The sequence below is a fragment of the Carassius carassius genome, chromosome 3, assembly GCF_963082965.1.
Source record: "Carassius carassius chromosome 3, fCarCar2.1, whole genome shotgun sequence".
In the NCBI taxonomy this organism is placed as follows: domain Eukaryota; kingdom Metazoa; phylum Chordata; class Actinopteri; order Cypriniformes; family Cyprinidae; genus Carassius; species Carassius carassius.
Genome location: NC_081757.1, coordinates 8,198,098 through 8,221,182, shown reverse-complemented (window position 1 = coordinate 8,221,182; position 23,085 = coordinate 8,198,098). Strand labels below are relative to the sequence as shown.

Below are 23,085 nucleotides of genomic sequence, written 5' to 3'. Positions count from 1 at the left end.
CATTATTGAGCATAGAGAGGGAACTTGTTCAGCGGTGGACTTTTATCATGCTGAACTGACCAGCTTCTTCCCTCTGGAGTACTCTACCAAACAACTGCTAGGACGAGACTCGCAACACAGGGATCATTTCACTGCAAGACGCCAGAATGCTCAGCTTTGGTGAGTCTTTCATTCCTCTTTGGTGGAAACTGACATGCGACATTTAGCCACACCTGATTCAGAGCTCAGAAACAGATGTTAAGACACAAACACACACACTGTTCACCATGTCAGGTTAAATGGCATCAACCAAACACATGCAGAGAAAACAGCATTGCATGCAATCCCTGCACCCGTAACCCAGAGCATGTGCATGATTCTTTTGATGTTGTACTGAACTCCAGACGCTAATGTTTGTCATAATTAGATCGGATGGAGACAGATCCATCAACGTGGTCCCAGCTAAACCATGCAATCTGTCCAATGCATCAGTGGAAGCATAACATGCGCTGATTCATACTGCAGTTATAAGAGTAACGTACAATTTATTACCATTATAAAAAAGTTGAATGTTGTGTCTCAGAGTAATTGAATGCAGAGTTTGCTGGGACGTCTTTTAGTCATTGCATAATATGGAAATGGTTTGATTAAAAAAAGCACCGCATGCTGGGATCTGACAAATGCTTTTGATTAAAGGAAGAATTGTTTACACTTTCATAAACAGTGACAGAGAAAACGAAACAATGGAAATCTGCAACCTAGACTACTTAAACTAGCTATTTTTAGTTAGCAAATAGCTATAATTACCCTAGCAACCACCTAGTAAAATCCCAGTAACCACCATTATGTTTCATGCATTATTCAGTTGTGTTGTTGTTGCTGAGTCTTATAATCGGAAGGAACAGGAACAAACAAACCATCAAACACATTTTTCTAAAGGTTTAATTTGTCATTGATTTATTTAAATGATACTTTCTGTCAAATCATCATGTCACTTTATAATTTCCATGAACCAGTGTTGCTTTTGGTCTATTTTTCTTTCAAAAGTCTTCAAACTAAACAGTATGACGCCTCTGCACCATTACATCAATGGCTGAGTCAACACATTTCAAACGGGAAACAATTTCATATTGTACAACTAAAATTACTGCAAATTATATTCTGCACACAGTTGCTGCAAATATCATCAAAATAGATGGAATGTGCCATTAAAACATCTCATCTACATCTTACCATTTTAGGTCAGTTTACGTTTTTAGCATATTTTTCACTTTTTAAAAACATGATGCTTGCGATGAAGGAAACGTACTGTAGGTTTTGTTCCAGGATCAGATTAAACAATTTACGCTAGTCTTAAAATGTTTACAAAAGTGATCGATGTAAAAGTGAAGAGGCTTGTTTCCTCATGTTAGTGGCTTTGAATAAAAGCATCTGCTAAATGAATAGATGTAATGTAGACTATCAGCCAAAGAGCTGATCTCAGTGATTGCAACATATGTTGGAAGATATATTACTACTTTTGCTCTGACCTAATGTAGGATAGCACAAGGCTGATATTTCATCATGAATGACCCAGTACATCTCAGTGATTCATCCAGACACCCATTAAGAAAAAACGACCCCACAAACAAGCTCTGTTTTAATACACACTGAGCTGCCCTGCTGTTTACATTTGAAATACCATACAAAGGCAGGAGCTCAACTCAAAATGGGTTTCAATAGAATTTGGTGTTAGCTAGGGGGTGTTGGTCGGGATTTCTAAATTGCCTAAAATATCAGGGGTTTGGCTTTTTTTCTTTGTTTTCCGGAAGGTAATGACTGAAAAGTAGTTATATAGTATATTGAGATTGTTTAGGTTTAGACGTTTGTTGGAAACTAAGAAATCTACATAACAATACAATGTGACTAAAATAATTCAAACTGACAATCATTCTCCAACAAATAATTTCATGACAAAAAAAATTTATAAATAAAGAATCCCATGTCTTGGCACCAGTTTATTGACAACAAAGGTAACAGTGTTCAAGTCCTCTTTGCATAATTACGACATCAGTTGTGTTTAAGCTGGAGCAAGATGCAAGAAGCGATGCACGTTTTCAATAATTTAGCAGCAAACCTGATTGAAAAAAACGATAAATAATGTGCATTAGCCTTGCTTTTGATTTATGTTTTTATTCAATGTATGAAGATGCTGTAAATTGAATGGTTATAGCCTATATTATATTGTAATTGCACAATACTATCATATTTTTGTACATGCAACTTGGACAGTTTTATTGCAAATTAAAAAAATAATAATTTCATTGATTTCAACAAATTTATCAATAGTGGCCCTGTCCCAAATGGCACCCAAAACCCTCACGGTCTTCCTCTGAGTCCGCACTTTCGTGACATAATGCCGCTTTGACTGTCGGGTAGAAGAATGCTGCGAGCTCGCCCCAGGGTGCTTCTCAATTCTTATTTGTGCATCCTCGTTTACTTTCCTCGCTTCCTTTCCTCGTGTCTTACCTCCACCCCTTCAGGATGTGAGGGAAGGACGCAAGGAAAAGACGTGAGGATGGAGGACTTGAATCAAGTGAAATGATTTATCCTCACTCCCTTCAGCGTTACTTCAAAGTGTCATCAGCTGTGATTAAAGGGATCTGCCCTTATGTTGTTAAAGTTTGTTAATTAAGACATTCATAATAAATATTAATAAAGCAAGATGCCCTGTTTGAAATATATGACATGCATGGTTTATTTGAAGTGAAAAGGTAAAATATAAATAAAAATTATTACAACAGATGTGAAGGGCGAGGAGAATTTATACGTGCGTCACGTTAAGTCGATAAAAGACTTCCGCATAGGGTACATTATCCTCCCTCCTCGATCCTCGCCTCCTCATGGTGCAATTAGAGAATTGAGATGTCCTTCAAGATGGCTGTGCTCAATCGGTTTCCGGGTCATAGGATGGAGGACATTGGAGCGAGGAGACGAGGAGGGATATTGAGAAGCACCCCCAGTGTGGGCTCGGCAGAAGTGCGGATCGAGGGTGCAACGGCCACAAAGGGGGCGCTCGCGAGCACCTTTTTGAATGCTAAACTGACAAATGGGACACCCTACGGTCTCGTGGACTTAATGGACACTTGCACGCGGAGGCCATTGTAAGTCCGCAAGGCCGAAAGTGCACTTGAAGTGTTCAATTTGGGACAGGGCCACAGACACTGCATCTATTGCGTCCGCCATATTTTCTCACTGTCACGCATCACGCCCCAACTCGGAAACTCAAGGGTTAAAGAAAGTTCAGAGGTTCTCTCTTATAATTACAATATTTGTGGCGGCATAATTGATGTGAGTTCAATTTGTTAATACGGTCTTTCAACATGACTTTTCTACCCAGGGCCGGCCCTGACCAATTTGCTGCCCTAGGCAAGATTTTACCTGGCGCCCCATGCATCACAGCCCATTTCACCCTGTCATTGTGTTCATGATTTAGCATATATATATATATATATACACACACACACATTACAGCAGAACTGTTTCCAACACTCATAATAAATCATCATATTAGAATGATTTCTAAAGGATCATGTGATAGACCGGATGTCACATGTGACACTGAAGAATGGAGTAATGATGCTGAAAATTCAGCTTTGCATCACAGAAATAAATGATAATTTAAAGTATAATAAATTGAAAACAAATTATTTTAAATTGTAATAATATATCACAATATTACATTTTTTTCTGTATTTTTGATCTTGATGAGCAGAAAAAACTTCTTTCAAAAACATTAAAAATAGTAATGTTTCCAAACTTTTGGCCTGTACTGTATCCCCCCAAAACTGCACAACTGTAGAGTAAAACATTAATAAAAAAGTGATAATAAAAAATGCGTCTTAAAACTGACATGATTGTACAATATCAGTCTGGGGACTCAGAACTCAGAACAACTGCTACATCTCTTTACCTCTGTCTTTATCCTCTTCTCTTCTTTTTGGCACTGTATCTATCGCAGACTATGCTCATTTATAATGTGTCATGTAAATTCGGCCTTCCGTCACAATCAGGAAACTTTCACCGTGTCTAGAACTGGAGCGAGCTGCCAGGCCCGTTTCTACGAGCTGTGTGTTAACAAAAGCAGTGCTGTCCATTGGATGCGGCGTCGGGCACGCTACACAACAAATTACCAACACCTGATCGTGTCTATGGTGCGCGCGCTCTGTTTCTGACGCACTACAAGCACTCGATGGGCGGGGGAAGATTGAAGAGCCGGACTTTTTTTTTTTTTTTTGCTTTATTTGGTAGTATTTCGAATTAATGGTTTTTAAATAGTAGCCTATTATAAAAAAAATATGTAAAAAAAAAAAAAATTCACTCGTTCACTCATTCTGGCGCCCCAATGGACGAGTGGCGCCCTTAGCATTTGCCTATACCGCGGGCCGGCCCTGTTTCTACCTACAGTACCTTCCTGAACATCATTTACACCAGCAGCAGCATAGATGACTCGAAATCCCGTCTGTGCATGTAGGCAGCTCACCAGGTGCTGGAACAGAGTCTCATCGGCGTTCACTGCATCAGGATCCATGCCTCTTACGACGAGCCCAGACAAAGCTCTCTCAATAGACTAATTACCCCGTCAAACCTCAGCAGCACCAGAACCTTAGAACACTCTGTGGACGCTGGGGTCATTTGTCAGTTTTTTAAGTTGGGACATTTTTTGTGGCAATCATTGCCAGAGAAAAAGGGGCTGCTGGGTAATGTAGTGTTAATTCCAAGAAAAATAGACATTGAATGTCATATTGCAGTTGTAATTTTATAAACGTATTTCTAATTGTGATGTTTGACAATTGGCCTAATTATTGACATTTTTAATTTTTGAGATTTTTGATGTAGACTTGGAAATAAGCAAATGCTCAACTTAAACTACAGATCAAATTTCAAGGCCTGAAATAAAATTATATAAATTATATATATATATATATATATATATTTAATATAATTATATATTATATTAAATAAAATTAGATAATTTTATACCATGATAAATAGTATTTATGTAACACAAAAATATGATTTGCATGATCTGTCTGTACTGCCCCTCCCATTTCAAAACTCGAGTGGCATCTGTGAAGTAAATGGGAGCAATAATATCAAACAGCTGCTGGAAGTGCAAAAAGTTTACTAACTGACCATCCCAACAGAATCAATCTGTTGAGTCTCAGACCCCAAGGCTCCTTGCAGACAATACCAAAAAAGGACTTCATAATGCATGAATATCTGAGATCTTCTCTTTGTGGTGCAGTAATGCTCACTATCACCAGCAGGTGACTATGACATCATTCTCACCAAAGTACATCACCATGTAGATTCAAGCAGTCACAGTATATTCCCACATGTCTGCTGAATATGAGCTCATCTCACAAAACTGGTAATGTATGTGCAGTCGGTCATTTATAATGCATGACGGAACCCGACATGCCTGTAAGGAAAGGAAACAACAAAACCATTTAGGTTTAGACTCCTCAATATTGTACAGATAATATATTTCTGTTGAGAGATTTGTATCAGCCCGGGGTTTCTAATTTGAAAAAGTAACTTGACAGTCTTTCATTTAAATTAAGAACCAAGATCAAAATGTTCAAAATCTCTTAAAGAGGCAGTTCAACTAAAAATAAAATTTCTGTCTTTGTTAACTAACCCCCATGTCAGTCCAAACTTGTATGATGTTATTTTTTCCTTCAAAAGGAAGATTTTGAAGTATCTTTATGTTTTATTACAACAGATTAAAGTGACTCTATCTGTCAAACTCCAAAAAAAGGATTAAAAAAGCTCAAGGTTTATGGGACTTCATGGTGCTTTTTTGTCCTTTTTGAAGACTTTGTTACTTTGAACAATTATTTGTCTGAAATAGAACTTCATGATGCATTCTTCTGTGCTCCATTAAAAGAAAACATAATAGCATATGCACTGAAAACACTAAAGGTGCAGCATTACTTTGAAACAATTTGCACTCAGAAATTGCTAGTAAATTTCATAAATAAATACAAGGGAATGGCAAGTAACACTGAATTAAATGCAACATTTTGAAGTACACTGAAAAAAAAGGTGTATAAACAGTTTTCACTCAGAAATTGCTAGTACAATTATGAAGAAATGGCAAGCAACATTGAATAAAATGTGAAATTATTAGAAAGACTAAAATAGTATTTCCTTTTAAACTTCAGTACTTCAATGATCTTTATTTACAACTTTGAAAAAAATGTAAATGTATTTTCTTGTAAAATGTACTGAAAAAAATTGGGTTTTATAAACAACGTTTTACCATTTGGAATTAAAGCAACGTGATGGTGAGTAAATAATGACAGATTTGTTTTTATTTGATATTTTATACTATTCTATCTTATTTATATTTCAATTTTATTTTAATGTATTATTTTTATTTAATTGTTTCATGTCTGTGCAGTCCATTTAACTTGTGTATTTCCCTCCATTTGAATACACACACACACACACACACACACACACACACACACACACACACACACACACACACACATACTCACACATACACATAAAACTCTCGCAGTCATGGGGCAATACTTTCTCTTTTTTCCTACGTCATGGATCAGAGAAGAAAAGCGCTTTTATTTGCGTTTGTAGCCTCTCTGTGATTTCTGAGAACACTTAGGCCACGGGAGGATGGCAGAAAGGACTCCTAACTGAATTTCCTAATTGCTCTCGCCTGCAGAACGGCCCCCTCCATTAGCAGTGATGCATCCTGGGAGAGAACCTCCCTCTGTGGCCATCCTGCCTCTAAGAAACACCCACCACCAGCAGCTGCATAACAGGAGGAGAACCAAGAGGATGGAGAGGGGCAAAGCAGGACTGCGCTCCAAGAAACTGGCCATCCTGTCACGGTCACTCATCATCTGCAGCTCCAGCACCAATGAGGATGCGTCCAGTCCAGAAGAGAGGTACTGTGAGCCCTCGGACGCCGGGCTGGAGGAGACACACCGCAGGGACCCGCTGGAAGGGTCCATGGGAAATTTAGAAAAATACATGACGAGGAGCGTCAGCATCCAGGTGCCTCAGAGGGTCCAGGAGTCCCCCAAGAGAACCATGAGGAGGTCCTTCTCCATCAAGGTATGTGTTACTGATGAAATCACAGCAGCTGGGCTTGCCTATTGGTTGCATTTGATGACATCACAGAAGTAGGGAACTTCTGTCAGACCTGCATTTAAGTTTCCATTCCTCATTTTCCAAATGTAAATACTTCTGGGTGGCTATAAATGTTTGAACACTTACTTTATGTATTTAGCAGACTTAAAATGAGTGCAATTGGTCAAAGAGCCAACAATATTCTTAATTTATACCACGAGTCCATTGAATGCTCAAATCTGATTGGCTGACGAACGTTCTGAGGTGTGCAATTAAACACACAGCGTTTATCTATCTAAGACTAACAATTATTCACGTATCTTTAGGAAGAGCTTTCCAGAAGTTGTTAATGCACTGCTTTCCTGTCATGTTTAAATCATGAATGAAATACTAGCGGTGAAACTTTTTTTTTTTTAGTGCATGTGTTGCTTTGCATCGCATATAACAAAACATATGTGTTCACCAGTCACTGAAGTGTTCATATATTAAGTGAAGCAAGTTTATTTATTGTATAGTACATTGCAAACACAATATTAAAGAAATGTTTACACAATGAAGAAAAAGTCAAGCTTAAACTCATAAGGAAAGAAAAATTTAATGATTAAGTAGATACACACACACACACACACACACACACACACACACACACACACATATATATATATATATATATATATATATGTGTGTGTGTGTGTAAAAATACAGTTAAATATTCGATCTAAAATTTATATACAATTATATACAAACATTGTAAAGCGGCACTGAACTGTGACGCTTGTATGCATTAGTTTCATATTTGATGAATCCTGATGATGATGATGATATCTGAGAATGCCAGAGTATTTCTCAAAAGTTTTCCATGCACTCTTAGTTCTGGCTTGCCTCCCTGGATCACAGGGATGTCTCCTGCTGAAGTGAATCATTATCACATGGCTGGTGTGATGGGAGATTCTGTGGTTCTGCCCAACTCATTACTCCTGCACAAAGAGAGCTTGTTGTGATACAGAGAGACACAGAACGCAGCGCTCATACAGCTCACATACTGTAGGACATTTCCTGTAAAGTCTTAAATCATAACATATTGATAAAACACCCTGTGACCTTTGGACAACATTGTAACAACATTTACTTGATTTACATTTACTGCAATGGCACTGCTGGGACTTTATGAATAAAAGATGTGCTACAGTATGTTCAGAAAGGAATGATATAGTCAGACGACTGATTTACGGCGTAACCTATTCTGGTCAAGACTAGCCAACTTAAAAATAAATAAATAAATAAATAAAAAGGACAAACCACAGTTCTGTTTGCTCGTTTTAGCTGCAGTTAGATAATGCCACAATAATTACACTGCAGAATTAAAAAAAAATGCTATATCACTTTCTAAAAGTGAGTGGTACAGAAAATATAAAATATTAAATTATTTGAAAAAATTATATATTATATATATTATAATATTATATATTATAATAATTTAAAATAAAATAAAATAAAATACATTTTTGTAAAATTATTCTTTGCACCAATGTCAAATAACACATCAAGAAATTATATATATGTAATGTTATAACTATGTTATAACAGAATCATTTGATTTACCATTTTTCTTTATAAACTATTATTTTTTTATTCTATTCTTTTACTCTTTTTTTTTAGAAGAACTATTTAAAATGTGTGTAAAATGGCTATAAACAGTTCTTTTCATTATATATAATGTATCTATAAAATACATCTAATTTGCATATTTGGGGCAACATTTAATTAAAAGATAAGTGTAATAATGGGAGTAATAACTGACAAGATACAAAATATTATCATATTTCTATAAGAGTGTCACTAAATTAATATCAGACATTTTTAAGACCAAGGAGAGGACGTGCTCATTGTGAAAACATCCAAACATTTAGTATCCAAGCATTTAGTAAAAGGCTAAATATATATATATTTTTTGTCTTTTGCCATTAAGGTGAAATAAGAAAGAGATGTAAAAATCACAGCCAAATGATTTATTTATAACACTGACAATGAAAGGTCATGTGAACCATACTGCATTGTGGGATCCAATGTTTCACAATTGATCATCTGAATATTTCATGCACACAGAACATCTGCATACTGTGCACAGCAAGCATACTGCATGCTGCAGAAATAGCATGAGTAGTATGTTAGCATGGTATTTCAAGCTTCGATCATGATGATTTTTGTTTCCTTAGCCCTTCACATATGAATTTACCCTTGCTAAAATGAGCTGCTTAACTCTCATCTAGTTCATTCTGTGAAACATTGCAGTTCTTTATAGCGGGGCCTGTAAAGGACACTGATGTGGTTCATGGTCTAATAAAGCACAGCTATTATGGTCACATTTACCTCATCTGTCAGAGCGTAGACTTTTTTTTTTTTGGTTGTTAACTGCTCTTTATACAGAGGAATAGTAGAGCCTTGTCTGACTGATCTGATGGCTCCTCTGGAACAGGAAAGCAGTTTCTGGAGAATGTGTGTCGCCACGCGGGAAGAGGGTCTGCAATCTGATGATAACAAACTTCAGTCCAGCAACAATGGTGCGTCTGTCGGACAAGATTTACACAGGTAATAATCAGCTCATTCTGACTACTGCTCTATATGTTGTTCAACTATAAAGATCTGCTTTCTGCTGGGCCAAATGTGCAGGTCATTTAACTGAAGCAATCTTTATAGTCTTTATATATAAATTAATTCTATCTTTATATATAGAATTAATATTTCAGTGATCCCATCTTTAATTCAACGTGTTACTTACAGTTTATGTGCAATTATTTATGAGTGAAAATTGTTTCAAAGTAAATCCTACAAGTATTTTCTCACAAGAAAAATTAGCGATAACTTTTATTCTCTTTTTAGTCTCTTCAGTATATAGAGGAACGCTAAATAAAATTATTAAAATGACATAAAAATAATAATCATATTTATTAATAAAATTCAATATTTAAATGTGATTTTTTTTTATTAAATCAATAATAAAATTATTAGAATAATAAATAAAGCGTATTGAGGAACTAAAATAAAATTAACAATCAAATTATTGAAATTAAATGAAAGAAAATTAAACAGTATTTTTTATAAACTTTAATTAATTAAAACAAATTAAAACGTTTAATTTAATAATAATAATAATAATAATAATAATAATAATAATAATAATAATAATAATAATAATAATAATAATAATAATAATAATAAATTAACTATGGTGTAACTAAATAAAATTATTTATGTTAAATAATAACAATAATAATAAAAATGATAATCCATTGTAATTAAAGAAATTATATTGTTAATTAACTTAACAATAATAATAATAATAATAATAATAAATGAGGTGTATGGTGTAACTAAATAAAATCATATACATGAAATAAAAATAATGATAATAATGCTAATATAAATAACATTTAATTAAACAATAAAATGTTAATCAACTCTTATAATAATACTAAAAATGATGATGATGATGATTATAATAATGCATATTATTAGTAGTAGATGTAGTAAAATATTAATAATAATTTAAAAACTATATTTATCACTTATATCATTTATATAAGTGCTCACACTGTCCATCTGTCCATCCTTACTGTTGCACCCTCTAACAAATGTCCTCTTCACATGTTCCCATGAAAAATGCATGTGTGTAAACATACATCGCGCATACACACAGCTCTCTGCATATTACAGGGTAAACAGAAGTGCCTTAATGCACATATTCGGTTGTTTTCTGTCTCTAGGGACACTTACGTCTACTTTGGAGACAGGCTTGCCCCATTTAACGGACAGATTCTAAACGATCAAACCAAACTGGAGGCTGATCCAAAGAAAAGGCCCGTGCTGAAGACTGTGTGTAGAACCACCAGCACTGAAGTAAGACTTTATCAGCTGTTTGTCCATTACACACATCAAAACATTCCTCTAAACTGATCTGAGGCCAGTTCTGTGGGTTGGGTTTGGTCTGGTCTATTCTAAAGCATTGTGAAAAGTCAGACGACCGGCCGAGATCCCAAAAAACTTCTTCACTCCCACAAACTCAGCGATGCCTCTGACAGCAGGCAGACATTACCATACAAACATTAGGAGTTCATTTCTCTGAAACAAACCTTCTATTGTTCTTGTTTAATTTGAAAAATCCAACAAAATGAGCGTGCTGTTTAGTTGAGAATGGCTTCAATCAGCCATATTACAGAAATACTTTTTTCCAAAGAACTAATCAGTGAAGTTCAAAAATATCTGGAAACTGTCTGCTTTGGGAAATTGTAGGGAACTCTGAAACATTTTTAAATCATTGCATGATTATTTTCAGTCAAATGAACCAGTTTGCTTCGTAGTTCTGCGATATAGGTTATATTTATTCAAACAAGATAACCATTACAAAAAGAAAGTCATCAATTTTCATGAGGTTTACATTAATTGAAGAAAATGTGAATGCAAACATCAAAAAAATACATTTTCAAATACATTAAAATATACGTAAAATAGCCAAAAAAATACCTATTAGATATGTTTAAAATTATTTTTAAATATATTTTCTAACAATATATATTTTGGCCATAAAATTTTTTAAAAGTTTTTTAAAAGTTTAATAAAGATTTATAAATATATATTTTTTCAAAAGGATAGATTTTGCCCTCTATACAGTATTTTAGTAAAAAAAATATATATATCTCGCATTTGAAGAAAAACCTAGTTGTCTTTAACTTGTGTGAACATATAACATAGCATACAATATATATATATATATATATATATATATATATATATATATATATATATATATATATATATATATATGAATATGAATATTAATATGAATATTAATATAAATATATGAATATATATAAACATATAATTATAACATTGGTAATGTATTTTCTTGCCCTTGAAATACATTTTGAAGTATATTTTGGTATATGAAGGTTAAAACTACATTTATTTGAATTTTAAAAAATATATATTTTATTGAGCTTCACTGCTTACAACATATATTTTTAATATATGGTTACTATGTGAGTATTTCCTGGTGTAAGTCAAAAGAGGCCACCGTTAATTTACTAGTTATGGTTTGGATCCTTTTTCAATGTAAAAAAAAAAAAATTTAATTGTATGTCCAATCACTGCCAAAAGCAACATGATTTGAGGTATAATCTGTTGCATAAATGGCGTAAGACAAGTTACAAGCAAAGTTTAGGGGTTTACCCTATGTAAAGTATTAGTAATAGTGAAGCTTACCTTAGCAAACCGCACATAACCAGCTAAGCATATGGTTCATCCTCTCTTTAAGCAGATCTGAAGCACACAAGTCAAATGTGATTAAACAGACTTTAACCAACACAGAATCCATTCAAGACACTGAGCAGATCTCAGATGCAGCAGAAACTAATCTAACTCAGGATGGAAAAAGAGACACAGAATGGTACAGGTTTTTTTGCTATGGCCCATTCATGTTTATCTCTTGTTTGTACTGCAGGGGTTCTCTCCATGTGAAAGCAGAGCTCTGTTCACTAATGTCAGTGAATCAGACCAGCTTGGCTACACTTATGGAGAAAAAGAGGCAATGGGAAACAACAATAACTTGAAGGTGAAGAGCATACTCTGTTTTAACCTTCAGCTTGAAAACCTGCAGTTTCATTGATCTTTGATCTTTGTGATCTTTAGCTTAATTAGGGTCATATGTTGTGTTTCAAAAGAGGATATGAGTGAAATGGAGATGCTATGGATGCCAGTTTCTGCCTTCTTTATATCTTATTTGATATTATTTTCTTTAAAAAGATATATAATATATATATATATATATATATATATATATATATATATATATATATATATATATATATATATATATATATATATATATATATATTTATATATATATATATATATATATATATATATATATATATATATATATTTATAAAGATATCTACAGTTTGAACATTTAGGGGCAGAAAGATTTTTTTAAATATATTAATATTATTAGTAATATAATTTTTTAATGGTTTTGAAGTCTCTTATGCTTACCAAAGCTGCAATTCTTTGAACAAATGTACAGTAAAAACAGCAATATTACGTAATGTTATTACTATAATAAAAAAATCCTTTCTATTTGGATACAATTTAAAATATTATTTATCCCTGTGATTTCAAAGGTAAATTTTTCAGATCATTGCTCCAGTTTTCAGTGTCACATATTCCTTTAGAAATCATTCTAATATGATGATTTGCTGCTCAAGAAATCTGTGTTTTTTTGCTCAATAACATGATGCTGCCATGTCCACTGATACACACACTGAAATAAAGAATACAGTACAATCTCTTTCAGTCGACACATACCGTTTCTACCGTACTTGTGACCCTGCACCACAAAACCTTAAGTTGCTGGGATATATTTGTAGCAATTTGTACCAAACATTTTTTATTATTTTTTTATGCCAAAAATCATTAGGATATTAAGTAAAGATCATGTTCCATGAAGATATTTTGTAAATAACCTACTGTAAATATATTAAAACGTATTTTTTGTTAGTAATATACATTGCTAAGAACTTTATTTAGACAACTTTAAAGGTGATTTTCTCAATATTTAGATTTTTTTGCACCCTCAAATTCCAGATTTCCAAATAGTTGTATCTCAGCCAAATATTGTCCTAACAAACCATACATCAATGAAAGCTTATTCATTCAGCTTTCAGATGATGTATAAATCTCAATTTTGGAAACATTTACCCTTATGACTGGTTTGTTGGTCCAGGGTCACATTTGTCATACCACCCAGCCCTATTTCTAAATGATTTCTAGAATACTATTTCTTCTAGCATCCTAATACCATGTGCATGTTTGCAGATGCCAATTATTAAGGTGTCAGACGATGACAGCAAGAACTGTAACAATGAGGATCAGAGCAGCCAAGAGACGTCCTGCAAGAGATCTCGCTCCAACTCCACCAGTGAGACAAACCTGCATGAACACAAGAGTCATAGTACTTTCCCAATCCATCTCTCAGTATTTGTTTATAGTATTACTCAACCGTGCTAGTCCCAGTTCAAGCGCTCACTACACACTTGCAACACTGCACTGAAGAAGTGCAGCCTTTTTCATTACATAATTTCATAAACTCTTGAGAATATCCCACAGGAGATGTGAACATGTTTTTGTGCCCCTGAACATAAACATATGATGTTGTACTCACATGCTGTTCGCATCCTCCAACTTTGAGAGTGCATCTTATGTAACTCCACATGTCCACATGGTTTTAGGCGTTCACCCGTACTGGATCGGAGACTTGGATACCATCATTATGAAGACTCCAGCGCTGTTCCCGTGTCCCGCCCACGCCACCGCAGGCTTTTACGGCAACAGGAAGTCTCTCTCTCAGCAGCTGGAATTCCCTCACAGCATTCCACAGGTGAGGGAGGGAGAACTGCTAAAAACTGAATCTGGACTGTAATCTGGTCATATTAAAGGGATAGTTCACCCAAAAATGAAAATTCGGACATTGTTTACTCACCCTCAAGTTGTTCCAAACCTGTGTGAGTTTCTTCGTTTGAGCACAAAACAAGATATTTTGAAGAATGTTGGTAAATAAACAGTTGATGATAGCCATTGACTTCCATTTGTTTTTCATACTATGGAAGTCAATGGCTACCGTTTTTCAGAATGCATTTTGTGCTGAGTTGACCAGTGGAATGGGGTAAAAATGCAAGTTCTTGAAATGCATTTTTAAAAACTCATACTAACTTGAGCACTGCATTTTTACAATGCCATGTCATGCTCAAGATGCTGCTAAAGATGAAAGCAAAACACATTTGTCTAGTGCGTTTACATAGAAAACAATGCAAAAGTAGTGCAATGGAATGTAAAAATGCCTTCTGCGTGAATAGCCCAAGTCTTATAAGATTTAAGTAAGAGAAATGTAATATTAAATATGGTCATGACTGTTTTTGTTTTGTATCCCAGCTAGGATTTTTCTTGTTATTTTAAAATATAAGTCTGGTACAAATAAACATACTTAATGTCATAGTCTATCACTATAACATATGTTTATTTTATATATGATATATTTTATATATATTTTATAGGCCTATAGCTACTATTGTAGTATTTAATAATATTCTAAATTAGGATGGTTAGTGAATAAGTCCTGGGTGTTTACACAGAAATTAATCAATGGTGCAGCTGTTTATTTCTAAGTTCAGACCGTGTTTTACCTGAAAAGTTCTGGATGAGAGAACGGCAGCGACTGGCTGTTGCACTTTATTTGATAAGGCCATCCTTATACTGGTAATCAAATAAATGGCTGTTGCAGTAAGTGCTCAAAGCATCTCTCCTTCTCTAGAAGTGCTCTCTACAAAGTGCTTTCCCTCTCCACATCAGCAGAATGGCTGTTTTTAATGAATGTCATGGGAATGGCACAAGTAACTCAGCACAAGATACAGTATGACCACTTCTGCTCTGGGTAGCAGAATTTCGTGAAATAAAAACATCTCGTCCTTTTTGACCCTGAACGTAGGCCTTAGACCTGCTTCCCACATTATTTGTGCTCTTTTTGGTCTCTGCAGGCTGTGGTTAGACCGTCCCGCTCTCTAAGTTCAGCACACTTGGTCCCTTCCTGCAGTAGCGTACAGGCCTTCATCATCTCCAACATTGTCCTCATGAAGGGCCATGGAAAGGTATCCAAATTTGTATCTGGAACAAATAACATAATGCACTGAATTCTTAACATATAAACTGCTGTCCTGGTATTCCAGGGCCTGGGATTCAGTATAGTAGGAGGAAGAGACAGCATGTACGGCCCAATGGGGATTTATGTGAAGACCATCTTTCCTGGAGGCGCAGCAGCCGCTGATGGAAGACTACAGGAAGGTAGGCTCATTAGTAAAATATCACACTGTAATTGGTAATGCATCCAGATCTATCCAGACACTTACTTCAAAATGAAGCTTTCCCGTCAACACCCACAGCTGCATTACCCAGAAATGGACAGAAAACTGTATTAGTGTTTCTGGTTTACAGGAGATGAGATACTGGAATTGAATGGTGAATCTCTGCACGGCCTGAGCCATGAAGATGCCTTACACAAGTTTAAAGTGAGTAACCTCACCTGGATGGCTTCGTGTTTGACAGTAGACCTGCAATTAATCAACTGGCACATGTAATGAAGAAACACATAATGCATATTGGTAGACTGATAAGCATTGTTTAAGGGCTCATTGTTAACAGTAATTAAATGCAACAGTAATTTGGTTAACTGGATGTGAAAAATATATATATTTTTTAAATTAAATACAATATGTATATATTTTTTCCATCTAATATGTATATTTAATTTCATCATTATCTCAGTTATTAATTTTAAATATATAATTTTTTTTTTTTTTTACTTTTCAATAACAACACAGGTATGTTCAAAATTATATATTGCGGTTTAAGTAATTTTTTGTAATCACAGTAGTATATATACCACACAATATACTTATTTTAGCTGTAAATATAAATGTAAACGTATAAAATTAAAATAACATTTAATGATAAAATTATGAAAATGATAGATTTTTTATATAATTAAATATTGAAATAACATTAAAATGTAAATTGCATCACAGATATAGTTAATGTTACAAATAAGCTCAAGAATATTCTGCTGATCAAAAAAAAAAGATTCATTTTACAAATACATATCATTATTTTAATCAGTATCTCTCTTTCTCTCTCTATATAAAATATAATAAATAAAAAATTATTTATTTATTCAAATAAATATTTATTTATTTATTTAAATATTTATTCAATGTTGCTAATGACAGAAGAACAAAGTAAAAAAAAATAATTAAAAATAAGTAAAATAAATGTCCCAATATCGGCTGATGTGTTCACGTAGACAATATGTTGGTCTATCATTAATCTATCAGGTTTTACCAGCTGTAAACTGTGATTGTCTTTCTGAAGCAAGTGAAGAAGGGTTTGTTAACGCTGGTGGTGAGGACCAGTCTGCGGATGGGCGCTGTGCCAGGCAGCCATGGCCAGGTCTCTCAGTTATGCCGATCCAGATCTCTGAGCTCCAGCACCGGTATCAGTCGAGTCAGTGCTGATCTGGGAGATTATAACTGCCTCAATAACCCCGCAAAAGCTCAGGACAGAGTCATGATGGAGATCACGCTGCAGAAGGGTGAGTGTCCAAATCCACACTTCAAAGGCAGTACAAGATTTTGATTTGTCTACCAGGCAATTACTAAGATTTAAATCGAATGCAATTAAAAAAAAAAAAAATTTCTCATGCAAAGCTGTATATATCATGCAAAATGTATATGGACTAATTTAAAGATATTCATACAATCATACGTGTTTGAATGACACGAGGGAGAGTAAATAACAGACATTTTATTTGTGGATGGACTATCGCAGCATTTCTAATTACAAATTTCTGACTGGTCTAAAAAAACTGCATTGCAATTGTTGATTAACTGTGTTAATGCAGAAGGCTCAGAAACATACACACAACACACCCTATCAAAAGTGAACACTGTCTTGGGTGTGATTAACACTGTGATGAGCTCCAGCCAGCTGTTGCTGAAGTTTCACTCAAACATGTTCATTCAGAGCCTTGCTCATAAACGTCTTCAGAGCTAAACTGTGTCTTATTTGTGTAGCTGCACAACAACATGAATTCAAACAAATCCTTGAGTTACTAAAAATACTTACCTGACAGTATAGGTATTACTGTCATAAGTAATAAGTATTACTGTGCTTTCTGCATTGGCTCAGAGTTTGGTGTAGGTTTAGGTATTGGCCTGTGCTGTGTGCCTTCTGCTGGCGGCAGTCCAGGAATCTACATTCACACGCTGTCACCAGGATCAGTGGCCCACATGGATGGACGATTAAGGTCTGACACATCTTCACAAGTGTTTCCAATAAGAGACATAGATATGAGACACTAATGTAATTTACACAATTAGTTAGCCAGTCTAAATTTAAATGGCCATAGTCAGTATATGATTTGTGGAAATAATAATAAAATAATAATAATAATAATAATAATAATCCACTTACCTGTAGTTAACAAAAATATCAGGCCTATATTTAAATGTTATTAAGGGTCACATATGTAATTTACATAAGCACCCTTTAAAACAAACTTCTAAGTTTGAGTAATCTTCATTTACTAGATAAAATAAAATAAAGCAAATTTATAAATAAAACAAAGATTATTGAAGTATGTTTTACAAGAAAGTACTATTTAAATTCAAAATTTCATGTTTAATCTTTTTTTTTTTTTTGCTGTTTCTGCACTATTTTTTCCCCAGTATACTGCTAAATTAAGTAAAATCCATGCATCTAGTTAATACCCATAAAACAAGATTTACACCTTTTTTTTTTTTTTTTTTTATGTGAGCATCCCTACAATAATTAGGCCAATTTAAACCTTGCTGGGAACTACAGATCCACTGCCCACACTTACATTTTTACAGTATAAATCTATTGGACGTTGAGTTGTGGCAAATTGTTTAAGAAATATGTTTACTAGCCCATTTTAATAAAGTAATATGGTCTGGTTTTATTAAAGCAAAAACAATTTAAATTTATGTTTTGATGCTACTTCAAGGTAGATGTATTAAGCTGAAAATTTAGCCTTTCCCAATGCTAAAGTTGGGTACTGTTCATTTTTGGTAACCATAATATATAAACTGCCCTTATAAATGGCAACATTATTTTGTGCTCCGAAGTGTGGTTTCTAGAAGGTTTTTACAACTAACCAAACTGCAGTGCTGTGAATTGTTGTAATAATGTGTGCGGTTTCTGGGATGTTTGTAAGTTTTATGTGAATGTTTGTCAGATGTGGCGATGAGATCATGGAGATCAATGACACGGTGGTTTGCAACATGACACTGAACGATGTGTACACGGTTCTGAGTCAGTGCACCCCGGGCCCGGTTCAGACCATCATCAGTCGACACCCCGACCCAAAAGTAGGTCTGCTTTCCTTTCAGACGTACAAGAGACTAAACTGTGCTAAAACAATTCACACTTCATTATGGCTGTGATCAGTCAAACCTACACTTTTGTCTTCATAGCTAGATCTAAGTTGTCAGAGAGTGCTAAAATATAAACGTGCATGTGTTTGAAGGTTTCTGAGCAGCAGCTGAACGAGGCCATTGCTCAGGCGGTGGAGCACAGCAGACTGAGGAGAGACAGGAGTCAGTGGAGTATGGATGGATGTAACAGCAGTGAGTTATTGATCTACAGTATTGTTTGCTCTGAAATCAACTTGTGACAGTCATTTCCTAGGCCTTTTTCACATATCCTGCATCTGCAGTTTTTAAGTAATGTTGCAGCGTAATTGCAACTTTAACTGCAGCTCTATAGAGCAAGTAAAGTGATTCAACATTATGACAAACATCTATTTAATATTATGAGGACCACACATGCATCCAAATGGTAATGCATCGTAGAGGTGGTTGTCTTTGGATTCAATCAGATTTACTGGGGAAAAAATGCTGTTTGTGTGCTTCTTGTGTACATTTGTGAAACAGGCTGAACACTGTTTTAGTTGCAATGTTATGCTTTGCATGCAAGCAGGAACCCGAGGCCCATGACTTGGACTAAAGGTCTTTGCACACCAAGTCCGAAATCCTCATCCAAAATTTTCACGTTATAAAATAAATACAACCTAACATTGCATCAATAATGTTTACACACTGCCTCTGAAACTTTCGCCCGTTGTATAAAAAAAAAAAAAAAAAAAAAAAAACAATTATCGGATCAGGTGCAATTTTCTGCATTTTTGCATTCGCGAACAAGCATTTTGATAGGAGAGGATGACGAATACGAGAAATGCATAAAAAAATTTTAGACTCAGCTTGCAAGGACCTTAAAAAGGTTTTATATTAAAATATTATGCCCACCTGAGACATGGTTTAAATCATGTCCAACATGATTTACAGTCTCCCTACAGGCATCAACTTGGAAAGGGATTTTTTTTTTTTTTTTTTTTAAGATTTCCAAACCTAAAACAACAAAATAATTATTATTACTATTATGAATAATATAGACATACATATATATATATATATATATATATATATATATATATATATATATAAATAATAATCTAATATGATTCAAAGATTACAGCAACAACTATATAAATGTTATAAATAAAATGTGAAATATGCTATTAATAATTAATAATAATATTTATAATTTAATATAATTTAAGTATATATAAAGTATTATACTACTCTGTTTACAATTGTGCAAACCAGAGAAAAATATAAATTTGTTTGCGTCATAATAATAATAATTTAAATCCACTGTTTAAAAAGATTGGTATCAAATGGAAACCTGAATAAATGATAATGATTTTTATTTCCATTCATTTATTAATCATGAAATCATGTAGATGTCATGGAAATTCATAGGCTGAAACCCTGGACTTGCATCAAAGGCTCAGATGAGGCATGTCTGCTCAGTCTCTTGTTTCCTGTTTTAACAAAATAACTTGTCCATGATTATTTCTCCTGTGTAGAAGATCAGTAGGTGATTTAGACATGTCTCTGTATCTGATCTCAGGTCTGAGGAGATCTGACGCCTGTACTCACAGCAGACAGAAGTGTACCCGCTGTCTGACCTGTAGACGAGCACAGAAACCCATGATGCGATCGTGCAGTGAGGGCACCTACAGCCAGCGCTGTATACCGGCCAGTGCCACCACGCAATCCTTCCTCGAACCCCAGCATGTCACCAGAGTCCAGAGCATGGACGTCTCTTTAACAACCAACAGTGAAACTTCACTTAATAACACACTGTCTCCAGCCTCGTTCGCAGACGACGACTACAACATTCCCTATAAATGTCCAGTGAATTTCACTGGACAACAAACATTAGATGTGCATGCATGTGTGGTGAGGAGCTCAATGCAAGGAGCAACAAACCAGGCATGGAGGTACTGCAGACGACAGGAAGTCAGCAGTCAGGAAGCGCTGACTGATTCGAGCGACTCTAGTCGAGGTTCACCAGTGAAAGACGAAGATCTGCTGCCTTCTCAAAGCAACTGCCAGGTAGGGCTAGTCACATTTGTGAAATGCACTATTTTTATTAAAGAAAGAATATTAAATCGTTGTTTTGACTCAAATAAAATGATTTTTTCTTTGTTTTCTTTTCCTTGTGTAGGTTTGCAAAGCTATACATATCATGTCAGTGAGGTTATGCACAATAAATTAATTATATACATGTTTAAACTACTGCTTTTTTTGTCTCTCCGTCAGAGACTGTTTACAAGTAGGCGGTTTTCACTTTAAGAGTGATGCATTGCCCATAAATGGTAGTTGAGTAAGTCAAGACATGATTGGCTTAACTGCAACCCTTGCCTTATTGGCTAATTTTTCAGTTTTTGCATGAGAAAATCTTGCACCATCAAAGCGCAAGTGAGCAGCTGTCATAATTCTCAAAGAGAAAAGGGGCATCCGTTTTTTCCCCTTATATTTTTTTAATAGATTTTTGAATGCATCTGACTGGACAGCAAACAAAAAAGTATATATAAACATAACACAGTGTTAGCAAATTGTTTTTTATTTTATGCAATTTCCGACAAAATGAGGAAATTGTTCAACAGGATGACAGTTCTCATCATGATCTGTGAAAAACTGAAATGTGTCTAATTGAACAGTGTGAAAACTAAATATATTGCCATTATCTATTATCAAATTCTAGAAATATAAAACAAAAATAATTTAAGAAACTCCATTATATAAATATTTTGTCAATTATTGTGATTACATGGAGTAACTCACATAAAGTATTTCTAATCTGACCCCAACAGGATGTGAACCAAGTGCACCATAACAGGGGTCAACCAAATAAAACTAAGCAGTATTCAGTTCAGTCTACAGTGAATATATGCACACCATCTTTCATCACACCTCAGGATCACTGAAATGAATTAGTGAAATCAGGAAGTTGATTAAAAACCTGAAAAATGGGCAAAAATCTAAAACATGCACTCTTAAACATTTTACAAATGCATTTCCTTTATGCTAATTTCTATTTCCTTTACACATTTTTAATCCTAAATAGGCATTTATTTTACAGTGACTATAATTATTTAAAAACGTTTATTGCCTTACACAATCTTTTATTGTCTCTCCACATGCATCTAGTTTTTCTGCAGTCTATATAGGGCTTTGAGAAAGATCTCAAGGCTTCTGTTTAAAAATGTACGTAGAAATTCATGCTACTTCTTTCTGGATGTGTAAATGTCAGTGTTTGATGAAAACTTAACCTGTGTGCACTTTATATATCTTTTTGCAAAATAGTGCATCTTTTTGTCATATGTGTGATTCAGGTATTGAAATGCTTGAGTGTTTAGCATGAGGCATGGCTGTAGTGTGTGTGTATATGCCTGTATTTCTGTGTGCGACAGTGATGCATGATGAAATGATGCCGGATTCATTTCTACACCTTTTCGATTTTTTTTTGTAAGACTCAAACTCAGCCAACCATTTCCTGTTTTTGTGACAGGAAGTGGCTAAATGCGCAGAAGTCGGAACTAAAGCATCTGCCTGTATCTCTGAGCCTAAAAGTGACTCAACACACAGAGGGGACAGACAGCACAGAGGTACGTTAACCTGAAATACACCTACTACTGGTTAATATTATTACATGACAAAAAGAGAAATATATGTCACGTAGGTTGCATAACTTTGATTTAGATATTTACTTTATACTATTCTGAGCAAGATCAAAACATATATGCTGAGACTTTTCATTTCCTGATTCAGCTGATAACAGTAAGTTCCTGTATAGCAAGATTTTTATAAAAGAAAAGCAATGTTTTTTATTTTCTTTGTGACATTCATTTAAAATTAATATTATTATATTATAATATTTTCATATCACATTCTATTTTTGAATGAAAATAAAACAATGGACCCTTTTTACAAG

General features: G+C 34.5%; 1 protein-coding gene across 2 annotated transcripts in view; it reads left to right on the top strand.

The window, feature by feature from the left end:
* Positions 1–23,085, top strand: part of il16 (interleukin 16) — a 29,989-nt gene continuing 6,904 nt past the window's right edge. Inside the window, exons 1-17 of one of the 2 annotated variants that reach the window (XM_059527254.1) lie at positions 1–159; positions 6,713–7,107; positions 9,599–9,711; positions 10,887–11,019; positions 12,620–12,730; positions 13,993–14,095; positions 14,406–14,554; positions 15,708–15,818; positions 15,897–16,011; positions 16,162–16,235; positions 17,095–17,314; positions 17,911–18,028; positions 18,980–19,112; positions 19,271–19,370; positions 20,716–21,203; positions 22,302–22,358; positions 22,663–22,759. In XM_059527254.1, the coding sequence (XP_059383237.1) occupies positions 147–159; positions 6,713–7,107; positions 9,599–9,711; positions 10,887–11,019; positions 12,620–12,730; positions 13,993–14,095; positions 14,406–14,554; positions 15,708–15,818; positions 15,897–16,011; positions 16,162–16,235; positions 17,095–17,314; positions 17,911–18,028; positions 18,980–19,112; positions 19,271–19,370; positions 20,716–21,203; positions 22,302–22,358; positions 22,663–22,759 (2,530 nt within the window). In that variant the 5' untranslated portion in view covers positions 1–146. The remainder of the gene's footprint in view (positions 160–6,712; positions 7,108–9,598; positions 9,712–10,886; positions 11,020–12,619; positions 12,731–13,992; positions 14,096–14,405; positions 14,555–15,707; positions 15,819–15,896; positions 16,012–16,161; positions 16,236–17,094; positions 17,315–17,910; positions 18,029–18,979; positions 19,113–19,270; positions 19,371–20,715; positions 21,204–22,301; positions 22,359–22,662; positions 22,760–23,085) is intronic. The other variant, XM_059527264.1, reaches the window with a different exon arrangement.